The sequence below is a fragment of the Siphateles boraxobius genome, unplaced genomic scaffold (genome assembly GCF_051911475.1).
Source record: "Siphateles boraxobius isolate OS27281-9 unplaced genomic scaffold, OSU_SipBor_1 20, whole genome shotgun sequence".
NCBI lineage: Eukaryota > Metazoa > Chordata > Actinopteri > Cypriniformes > Leuciscidae > Siphateles > Siphateles boraxobius.
The window spans coordinates 15943124-15955545 of record NW_027508811.1 but is presented as its reverse complement, the minus strand read 5'-3'; the positions used below and the strand labels follow the sequence as shown (position 1 = coordinate 15955545).

Sequence of the window (12422 nt, the reverse complement as noted above, 5' to 3'; positions counted from 1 at the left end):
TTTTGTGTTAAATTTTGTATGTGGTAAAAAAAAAAAAAACCACCACATAATTCTCAAAAATGATTCCAACACTGAAGATAATTTAATTAGAAAGAATGAAAATAGGAAACTATATGATCTACTGTAAGATTTGACTTATTTTGGATACCGTTTTAAACATGAAGATATACATACACATTTTAAATGTGAATATATCTCTCACTACAATGTGAGAATTTCAAATATGTACACTTCACCAATATATACTCCAATATTCCATACATCTTAAATGGTTCTATCAAGATTAAATTATTGATGAAATCAAGATAAATGTGATCTAAAATGGCGATTTGTAAATGCGGGAGCTCTTCAACCGAGATCAAACTAAATATAAACATTTAGAATGTTAATACAAGTTAATGTGCTTTCTTACCCCTTCAAATGCTTCTCTGCAAAATAAATCAAGCCAATATACTGCAATGTACTGTATTCACATATATCATACACAGACTGTACAATTGATTTGAAATAATTTAAAAGTTTCCCTAATTTCTAACAACATGAACAAAAAAACAAAACAAAAAGTTAAGATGGACATAAGTGAGCGTCCAGCATATTCTGTATTTGACATACAATCAGATATTATATAAAGCACCAAAATGTGCAATAATGCAATACTGACACATTCTATAATGGACTAAAATAATGGACTAGAATAATGCACTCCAATTTTGAGTTAAAACTATTGTTTTACTACATTATATTGCTTGCAACATCTTGTTCGGCACCACTGTACTTAATAAAACTCACCACATTTATGTACAACCTAAAAGCCAAATCAATGAGACTATCTGGAATTTTGGGAAATCTGTCATAATGTTTAGGGGGAAGTAAAATGCAACTTAAATAAACATGGATTGTGTCAAACATATGATGATAGTCTATTCCTGAACAGCAGTTATATAGAAGATATGTTACAACGTGACCACATGTATATCAAGTAATCAGACTTTTTTAAGGAAGAAAAAAAAAACAACACTGTAAAGGCACAACATAAATCTGATTACATTCTATTATACTGAGGACGGTATTAATCTGGATACAGAGGAATAATGGCAGTAATAAACCTGGACATCACAATGGACCTCAATATCCATGTAATGTACACAGAACCAGATACATGAGTCTTATAAAATGTTTTTTTCACATGCATGGATATTCATATGTATTACTGGACTCTGCACGAATACAGCAAGAAATATGTAATATATACAACAACAAAAAAAACAATCCTCAGACCTGCACGCATCAACACGACTCAACGCAGCCACTGTTGAGTCACTGCACGTGCTCAGTTTTACACTCTTGTGCTGAAGTGAACATTTAGGAAATATCAGGAACACTTTAAATTAAAAGTGTAAGTCTTGTCCTTAGTGTGTGCAAAAAAATGTTCCTGATATGAAAAAAAACATTGCATTGCTTTATCTTGTTTGAAGGTCTCTCTCTCTCTATCTCTCTCTCTTCGTTTCAGTTCATAATGGCATTCCAGGCCCATCTTTAGCCGCGGTGTAGCCCCCTAGTGGCTGAAAGCAATAACCAAAGTGCATCCGGTGCCAGAGAAGAGCCGGCTTCCGCAGGGAGCCAGTCTGTTAGCCTCTCGGCAGGAAACATGGCGAAAAGACAGGAAGAGAGAGCTAGCACCCCCTGCACCAGGCACCGCTTCAGGGCCGATGAAACCTGCCACAAAACAGAGACAGCAGACGCTAATTTAACAGACAGGACACAGACAGATATGAGCAATATTTAGAGGAAAAGAGGCATCTACAGCTGATAGGGTATTTTTATTAGCATCAAGTCTATTAACACGGCACTTGATGAATAAAGAGTCCTGCCAGATACATACCAGTATTTCTACACATCAGATATACAGGTCCTTCTCAAAAAATTAGCATATTGTGATAAAGTTCATTATTTTCCATAATGTAATGATAAAAATTAAACTTTCATATATTTTAGATTCATTGCACACCAACTGAAATATTTCAGGCGTTTTATTGTTTTAATACTGATGATTTTGGCATACAGCTCATGAAAACCCAAAATTCCTGTCTCAAAAAATTAGCATATTTCATCCGACCAATAAAAGAAGTGTTTTTAATACAAAAAAAAAAGTCAACCTTCAAATAATTATGTTCAGTTATGCACACAATAGTCAATACTTGGTCGGGAATCCTTTTGCAGAAATGACTGCTTCAATGCGGCGTGGCATGGAGGCAATCAGCCTGTGGCACTGCTGAGGTGTTATGGAGGCCCAGGATGCTTCGATAGCGGCCTTAAGCTCATCCAGAGTGTTGGGTCTTGCGTCTCTCAACTTTCTCTTCACAATATCCCACAGATTCTTTATGGGGTTCAGGTCAGGAGAGTTGGCAGGCCAATTGAGCACAGTAATACCATGGTCAGTAAACCATTTACCAGTGGTTTTGGCACTGTGAGCAGGTTCCAGGTCATGCTGAAAAATGAAATCTTCATCTCCATAAAGCTTTTCAGCAGATGGAAGCATGAAGTGCTCCAAAATCTCCTGATAGCTAGCTGCATTGACCCTGTCCTTGATAAAACACAGTGGACCAACACCAGCAGCTGACATGGCACCCCAGACCATCACTGACTGTGGGTACTTGACACTGGACTTCAGGCATTTTGGCATTTCCTTCTCCCCAGTCTTCCTCCACACTCTGACCTTGATTTCCGAATGACATGCAAAACTGAGCAACAGTCCAGTGCTGCTTCTCTGTAGCCCAGGTACATGCGGCACCTGTAGCCCATTTCCTGCACACGCCTGTGCACGGTGGCTCTGGATGTTTCTACTCCAGACTCAGTCCACTGCTTCCGCAGGTCCCCAAGGTCTGGAATCGGTCCTTCTCCACAATCTTCCTCAGGGTCCGGTCACCTCTTCTTGTTGTACAGCGTTTTTTGCCACACTTTTTCCTTCCCACAGACTTCCCACTGAGGTGCCTTGATACAGCACTCTGGGAACAGCCTATTTGTTCAGAAATTTCTTTCTGTGTCTTACCCTCTTGCTTGAGGATGTCAATGATGGCCTTCTGGACAGCAGTCAGGTCGGCAGTCTTACCCATTATTGCGGTTTTGAGTAATGAAACAGGCTGGGAGTTTTTAAAAGCCTCAGGAATCTTTTGCAGGTGTTTATAATTAATTAGTTGATTCAGATGATTAGGTTAATAGCTTGTTTAGAGACCCTTTTCATGATATGCTAATTTTTTGAGACAGGAATTTTGGGTTTTCATGAGCTGTATGCCAAAATCATCAGTATTAAAACAATAAAAGACCTGAAATATTCCAGTTGGTGTGCAATGAATCTAAAATATATGAAAGTTTAATTTTTATCATTACATTATGGAAAATAAGGAATTTTATCACAATATGCTAATTTTTTGAGAAGGTCCTGTAATTTCCTGAACCCATTCAGGGTGATTTGCAAAAACGACTGTGATGATAGACATCAAATGACTTTTCACTGTACTTCACGTTTACCCCATCATGCTCTCACAACATTTTAGGACCTTAAAGGGTAAGTTCGGCGTTTTACAAGTAAAGCCCTGTTTTAAGATCGTTTCTGATGAAATCGAACGGTTAAGATTAAAATTTGGACACATGCTGCTGTCCCGAGAATGTTCACTGATATGCTCACGCAAAAATCGCTGCAAAAGATGAATTTCAACAGGTGTTTTACCATTCGCGGTAAAACTGTGGACCTATTTTTCCAACGCCTCACAACCAGACATTCTTCCAAAAACTACGATAAAACCTGTTGGAAAGCATCTTTTGCAGCGATTTTTGAGCATTTCAGTGAACACCCCAGACCACTCGGTGAGTTTCACGTCTTTGTAAACTAAAGTTTAATGCGTTTATATGAATGATTGTTCCAGTGCCCCTATGAAACCATTGTTATAGGTGGGGGGGGGGGTGCTAACACAAAAACTTAAAATTCTCGGGACAGCAGCATGTGTCCAAATTTTAATCTTAACCATTCGATTTCATCAGAAACGATCTTAAAACAGGGCTTTACTTGTAAAACGCCAAACTTACCCTTTAAGAGAAACTCTGTCAGCATTTACTCACTCTAATCTTGTTTCAAACCTGCATGACTTACTTTCTTCTGTCGAACACAAAGGAGTATATTTTGAAGAATGTTGACAGTCAAACCGTTTCAGTTCCCATGGACTTCCATTGTATTTTTTGTCCATTAAGTTTTAAGTCAATGGCAACTGAAACTGTTTGGTTATCAACTTTCTTCAAAATATCTTCTTTTGTGTTCAGCAGAAGAAAGTAAGTCATGCAGGTTTGAAACAAGATTAGAGTGGACTTAGAGTGGAAAAATACATACAGGTTTGGAACATCATCAGAGTGAGTAAATGCCGTTTTCATTTTTGGGGTAAAATACGTATTCCTTCTAAAGGCACAGTATGTATTTTTTGCCGCTAGAGGTCGCTTATTCAAAACAATAAAGGGTTAGCTTGATGATGCCGTGAACGAGTGCGGAATCATGGGAGTTGTCTTCACCTCCACAACCGATGGAAAGCAATCCGACGGGACTCGGGCAGAAATTATGTTCATGGTTGGGCTAATGTATTAATGTTTTAATGAACGTTACTGTGGTATGAAGTCAGGCGGGGGCAGAGAGACTGGGACATTTTACTCTGCTGTTTTATTTTGCTTATATGCTGCAGTCGGCCGCTGTCGCTCCTTTTGCTTTATATTAATAAATATTATATTAATATATATTAATATTAATAAAAGCTAGATGACTTGTGTTGCTAAATGCTATGCAGTTAATTTTAAAATATATTGTATGGTGGAGAAAATGCTGTACTACTGTTACTACAAATAAAGCTCTTTCTGATTATTCTGTCGGCCATTTGACAAAATAATGTTGTCTCTAAGGCATGGTATAAACATGTTGCTCGCAGTAAATCAAAAAAACAATAGATTCAAACAATAAGACTAACAGTGTTTGACTTTCGGCTGACTATTCAATGCTTTATCTCCCACCACATCTTAAATTCCCATTTTACTGATTATGCAATTAAAGCTGCAGTCTGTGATTTTTCCTTTTTGTCGCCATCTCTGTTCGAAATCTGCAATTGCAGTTATTTGCGGAATCATCAACTTTACGTGGGTTGTGCCTCGGCACGGCACAGCACGGATGAATCCAATGTTTTGAGGAGAATGTGCGGCTGTCAGTCACCGCGCGGTGTGGATACTGTCATTCAGAATCAGATTCTACTTTTTGGAAGTATGACCAACATAAGAATTTTCACTGGAAAATGTCATCTAAACAAGTAACATCCCCTTTTGTTCTGACCAACAAAGGGAAAAAAGCATTCCAGTAAATCGTGCTTATTAAATCTAACGATCGCTTATCATATCAGCCAAACCGTGCAAATTATACTTGGTTCTCAAGTTGTTAATGTTTACAACATCAGCATTGAGTGACTACATTTAATGTCCTTCAGACATTTATCAATGTATCAATGACAGTTGACTTACTAGACTATAGCCAATAACCTTTCATCCTCCTGATCAGGCTGCTAGTAGTACACAAACGTACCTGGTAAACTGTTTGCTTTCTTCATGGACTTCCATTTCTTTGCTTTTAAATTCATTGAGTTCTTTACGTATAGCAGCCTGTGACAAGAAACAAAAAGCCATTAGTGACGATGTGATCAAAGTTGAAAACAGATGTGCTCCTTCATATTTTTGTGGAGCAGTAATACATTTTTTCAGGATTCTATTGATTAATAGAAAGTTCAAAAGAACAACTTTTATTTAAAATAGAAAACTTTTGAAATATTATGAATGTTTTTATTATGACTTCTGATCAATTTAATGTGTCCTTGCTAAATAAAACTATTTTCTTAAAAAAAAAAAAACCTTTTGGTCAGTAGTGTATTATAAAAACTGCACTATTCATTATAATGAACTATTGACCACACAAGTATTTGTGGATCACCATATTTTAAAGCACCAGTCACATGCCCAGTAGGTGGCATCAGTGACCATACAAAAGGCAAGAGATCTTCTGATATTGATGCAATATTCTCCAACTTGTACAACTTGATGTAGAACCATCAACTGTATAATATAAACTATGCATTTAACAATATAGACAGGTAATAAATGCGTTGTTAAATGTTTATCACTCATAAAATCGTAATTAGTTATATAACTGGACAGTGTTGTGCAAGTTACTTCCAAACTGTAATACATTATATATTACTTGTTACTGTTATTTAGAATTCATTACCTTACAATATTACTGTCTCAGAATTGTAATGCGTTACATTACTCCTGTATTACTTTTGAGTTACTTTCACCAAAATAACTATACAGGAGTAGAACTTAACATTCTAAAATGACTAGGGCTGTAACGATGCAGAATGGCGACACACCCCTTCCAACTCCCAGCGTTATCCATACCGTCCAGATACCACATCTTTAAATTACTATTAGGATTATTTGAAGTTAACTTAACATTATAAAATATGTAGACCTACACCACACAACTAGTTGAGGATAAATTATTTAAAATTTGGGAATTCCAGCGTTATGGACATGACATTTGCAGACTTGCAGTCAAAACTTATACTATAATTATATAAATTCTCAGAAAATGCATTAATACCAAAATATTGAAACGTCTGTTTATCCATAGGCTCCTCCCAGAAAGGAGTCCAGACATTAGAAAAATATCAGTCTACACATGCGTTTTATATTTAATATTAGGGAAATCGACAGTCATGTGTGACAAAAAAAATCTTTAACTTTTAGGAGGCAGCGATTTTTTGTTGTTGTAATTCTGTGAATTACACTGCGCAAATCTAATGAAGAAGGGTTGGCTCTCCACAGAACATAAAATATTCATTTCATTTTATTTTTCGTGTTCGCATTTATGAGGAAAAAACAATGTTACAGACGTGACAGTTCTCCGTTACGGACGCGACCGCTCTGAAGCGGCACTAAAAGACTGCTTTAAAACTTTCACAGACACCTTACACAGAAGACACAAAGCCTTTCTTTAAAGTGAATTTCGTTTTGTATTAATTGTACGGGCCTGAAAAATATATCTATATTGAAATGTCTACTTGTAAACAGAACAATTCAAAACGAAAGAAAACAGACTGCTCTCTGCTTATGAAATGAAATGTGCATTTCTCTCTGGTGCATTCACTACTGCGAAGATCGCGAGTCAGCATCGTCAACTTCATCTTGACTTTATTAATAAACAATCAACATGTCTCCTTGCTATATTTGACATATTCAAAATCATTGCTTTTGCCGGTTCTTTGTGACAGCTTTTAGGTGCTTTATTTGGCAGCAGCGCCGCCGCCCTTACATGAACGCGTCACCACGGCATCAAAAACATGATTGCGTGATGAAAACATGAAAAATACCACATAAACATAGACTAACTGTTTAGAAAGAAAACACAGAACGAATAGCCTAATGCGCATACGTCCATCTCGCGAATCTTCTTAATGCCACTTTCACCATTAGCCGCTTTTCCTCTGGCCAGCGTGAGCACAGAGGCCGAAATCATACCTCACGGCACTCCTGTAAAAAATAAATCGCTATACAAATATATCAGACGCTGCCATTTAGTCTTTAATTACAGACTTGGACACCACACGCGGCCATTGACTGATCACGAACAGGTAATTTAGCCTACTTGCATCTTTCATTTGTTAATGTCTGGCGGTATTGCTGTTTTTTGTTTTGTTTGTTTGTTTTACAATTAAAACTAAAAGTCTGTTGTAACGCAAGCCTTACCGAAAATGTACCGAGTAAAATATTACTGAAAATTGATTAGTAATGCCTTACACTACTGCGTTACAGCAAAACGTAATATGTTACTGTAATGCAGTACTTTTGTAACGCGTTACTCCCAACACTGTAACTGGAACACAATATATATTTTTGTTAATTTTTTTCATGTAGATTTTGTCCATAAACTGACAGAGCAGGGGTCAATAAATCCATAAAACTTTGTGTTCAAGAACAAATACAGCAGATAACAGGTTTAGAACGACATGAGGGTAAATATTTTAATGATGTTTTTTTTCTTTTTTTTAGATTGAACCATTTCGGGAGAACTTTAAAAAGCATTTTTTGCTTTAAAATATGTAAAAACCTTCTTAAAGATTTGTAATACTTTACAATAAGGTTTCTTTAGTTAACATTAGTTAACAACTTTAGTTATTAACATGAGCTAAAGAATTAACTATTTCTAAAGCATTTATTTAAAAAAAATAATTCATTATTAAAATCAAAAGTTGTATTTTGTTAACATTAGTGCACTATGAACTAACATGAACAAATGAATGAATGACATTAATAAAGATTTATAAAGTTTGTAACAAATGTATTACTCATTGTTAGTTCATGTTAGTTAATACATTTTAATTACACTAACAAATGAGACTATTTTAAAGCGTCACAAAAATATCTTTAAAACTACATAAATGAAAATTAAGCAAGTATGTATTAACTTAAGATTCCCGTAGTCCTAAAAATTATAATTTAAAATATTTATTCAGAAAATAATTAAATTAAATAGATAAGTTAAATTAAAAGTTAAAAAGTACTACATTTAGTTTTCTTTTATTACCACCAAAACATTTTTTTTTAAATCCTCTGGACAATTCTGTTATTTACAACGGGAAAAATGATGCTCCAACATTTGCCATGGTGTATGCGCATAAGTGTCTTTACAATTCTATGCAGCACAGCATGCACAATTTAAAGCACCAGTAAGAGAGAGGAATGGCTTACTTTGTCTGCAGGGGTCAACCTGGTCCAGGGCTTGTCAGCACGCCGATCATAGTCTTTTGCTTCTGTGACCTCGACATATTCATTGAACCGCAAAATTCTACGTGCCACCAGTTCTGCGACTGTGGGCCGGACGCTGAGCTACAGACACAAAGCAATTCCTTTAGTCACCTTTTAATGTGTGTGCAGTCTCCTTCAATAGCAGTTAAACATGTTCCATCTTAGCCTACTGTAAGTAATACCTTATGTGAGTGAAACAATGAATGGGAAACAAAATGCATCTTTAATGATAAAGCACATGATGGTGGATGTGACTGACTTTACAAGTGAAAATATTTAGAAGTAGTTTCTATACCTGCAGTCATTTGTCTACAAAGTACTGTCTATTATTGCAGTTTCAGCTAGAACAGGTCACCTTTAAGCAAAATCTCTGTAAATGACTATTGATCTAATATATAGATCAGTCCATTTAAATTCTCTGCCCGGATTCTCTCAATAACATAAGGCATTAGAAGCATACTACATTAGAAGGGCTTCCAGACACTTCTGGTCACAACTTCTACAACACGTCAGGAATATAAATCTCTTTCTAACTCCCCACAACACCTCACACATTACAATTAAGAGTTAGCAAGTGGGTTAATGACATGATCAAATTGACTCTTAATCTATTTTCATAACATCTTAACTTATTAAATACTAAATTCAAGTACAAGCCATTTCGTCAAGTAGATTAGTTCAAGTCCAGTTCTTAAAAATGATGCATTATTGAGATACTAGACCATTTTCTTTGTAACTTCCTTGTAAGGCCAGCAGGTGGTGCAGTGTCTCACAATGATGTCACATTGATGATTTTGATTAATGAAGATTCATAACTTCATGGAGCATTATGCTAAAGTAACAGGTTTCGTGTTATTTCAAATTAGAGCAATACATTACATTTATACCTGTAATCTTTCAATTTCTGACATGTAATTTCTATGGAGGCTCATGTCTGCCACATAAGAAAAGAATCATACATTTATTTCAAATAAAGTAAAACGATGACAAACTAATTCATAATTATAAGATTTTAAAAATTAATTTACATAAAATTTAAATTATGAAAAAGAAAAAAATGTCAATTATAACCTCATCTCATAATTTAAGAACTTATGTCATAATTATTATTTACCAAAGCATGATTTTATTTCTTATGTAGCAGAAATCTATAAATTCCTGATAGATTGAACAAATTATGAGAATTTGACTCAAAGAAAACTAATAGATTGCAGAAGGTTGTACCTTTCGGGACAGTCTTCTTTTAATCTCCTGCTTGGCCTCTTGTTCTTCTTCCTCATTTTTCTCTACAGGGATATAAGAAAGATGATTTTGTTAGTTTTTATCTTATACAACCCTTATTTGCCCTGAAGTTTACATATTAAATATTTGATAATTATTGCAAAACAGAGAATATAACTTTCCATTTTAGCACATCCAAGGTCATTCAAGACTAAACAACAGGTATAGGACAGAGTTGATTTTTAATCCTCCTTGTCAGTAAGTGATCAGAGTACAGTGAAAACCAGCTTAGTTTAAGAGTAAATAATGGTCTAGAATGAAAGCATGCTCACTGATGAGTCCGAAATATGTTTGTGTAACACTGGCCAAAAATACTTAATATGCCATGGGACCATGAGCATTTCTTAAGGATTCTTTATCTATCCTATGCTGACCGATTGCTTTAAATGATCCGTAAACCTACTGTTGTTGATGTCATATTTTCCCCTTTTTTAAGTTAACCTACTGTAACAATTCGAAGTGTTAGTTTACTAATAGGATATCTTCAGTTAGAAATATCCTTTTTAAAATAATGTAGCGTATTCTACTTCAGGAAACAATACTAATGACTGATTTATACATTACAACTCTAGAATTGGGACATTCCCTTAACAGGATATTTGCAGCCAAGATGAATTATATCTCAGGTAAGCAGTGAGCTTTAGGCAACTCTTTGATTAAATGTTTACACCTCCCTGTTTGCCGGCATATAGCTAAAGGCTTGTTTGAGCTTCATCACATTCATAGTCTTAATCAGTTAATTCACACGAAACAAAGGCAACAGAAAAGGCAAAAGAGATGCCCATGACTCAATGAACGTATTTCCAACATCAGAGGCAGTAATAAGCAGCAACAAACATTGGAGGCCCAGACCATCCCAAACAAAGCAACTATCTACAAACTATGTAAATGAGATAGTGACAGAAGACATACGCTTCAGAATATTTCGCTGCTCGAGCTCTTCTGTGGTGGGCCTTTGACTCAGCCGTCTATGGGTGGAAGAAAACAAGAGTCAGTTTAAGAGGAACCACAGAGACTTGATGAATCTTTAGCTTGTATTTTGTAAAGAAATTCATAGGTACCCAATTTATACCCGTCTACAAAACAAGATTATGATAAAAAAAAATTCAATCGGGTGTATCCAAACTTTTGAATGATAGTACATTGTTTATAATAAATTGGCAACGTTAGTATCCAATATATTAGCAGTACAGATCAGGATGGTTTAATGTACCTCACTAGTTTACAGCCGATCTGCTGCCACATCTCCTGTCGCTGCATCTCTGAGGTCCGTGGGAGAATGTTCTTCTCTTCTAGCTCCTTCTTGCTGGGCCTGTTACCAAGTTTGATAGCAAGAGTGTCCCTGCGTCGAATTTTGATGGCAAGGGCGCCTATTAAAAAGAAAAATAGGGATGCATGATAGTATATTGGTAGCATATTTGTTATTGACTGAGTTGTTGTTTTTAAATGTGTCATAGGTTGATTGGATATATATTGTACATAACGATTCAGATATTCAATTGTGACTTGGATTGTAATTTCTTTTTTACATTTAGATTACCTTTGCTGTCATCTAACACTCACTTGGTTCGATTGCCTGGTCTGAATCTGAGTTTGATTGCTCCCCCTCCACCCGCAGGATTGCATTCACATTATATTATTTGGGTCTGAACCACAGAGCGTTTGCATCATCAAAGCAGCAGTTGTTTACCCCAGATGCTTGATAACAATGACGCAAGACGAGACAAAAACTGCACAGTGCTCACCTCACTTTTATATTTCGTTTTTTTGAACTTTGGTTTTGTATTCAAAGCGCCAGCAACCATAACCGTACCCTTTTTATGCGGACTAGGGTACGGATCACGGGTGTGCACAGAGTTCGGAAAACAGCGTTCATCATTCGAACTTACCGAACTCTGACATTAATCAAACCCAGGTCGCACTAAAAGGTAAATATTGAAATCAAAATTGACCATTCTTATTTTTTTTCATAGAAAAATTCAGTATTTATTATAAATTATATTGTCAGAATACACAAAAGGGAAGAAAATCATGGCGACTTTAAAAGTTTATCTTTAAAAACACAGAAATTAGTAGGAATGTAAAATGTAATCTTTAGCAAATCTCAAAATCACAAGTTTGTATATTGCACATTGTAATGTTGTGATTCCTAATTCACTTAGCATTTAAAATGGTGAAGAATTTCATTAGGGGACATTTATCAGTTCTTAGCCCTGATCGGCACATCTGCATCTGACAGAGCTTTAGTACCAGCGCAA

The 12422-nt window shown here is 35.7% G+C and overlaps 1 protein-coding gene across 9 annotated transcripts in view; it reads right to left on the bottom strand.

Moving 5' to 3' along the window:
- Positions 1 to 451: 451 nt before the first annotated feature.
- Positions 452 to 12422, bottom strand: part of phactr2 (phosphatase and actin regulator 2) — a 41441-nt gene continuing 29470 nt past the window's right edge. For all 9 annotated transcript variants that reach the window (XM_077237118.1, XM_077237113.1, XM_077237112.1 and 6 more), the window contains 6 exons: positions 11378 to 11534; positions 11077 to 11132; positions 10108 to 10169; positions 8827 to 8964; positions 5606 to 5682; positions 452 to 1716 (listed from right to left, as the gene is read on the bottom strand). In XM_077237118.1, the coding sequence (XP_077093233.1) occupies positions 1701 to 1716; positions 5606 to 5682; positions 8827 to 8964; positions 10108 to 10169; positions 11077 to 11132; positions 11378 to 11534 (506 nt within the window). In that variant the 3' untranslated portion in view covers positions 452 to 1700. The remainder of the gene's footprint in view (positions 1717 to 5605; positions 5683 to 8826; positions 8965 to 10107; positions 10170 to 11076; positions 11133 to 11377; positions 11535 to 12422) is intronic.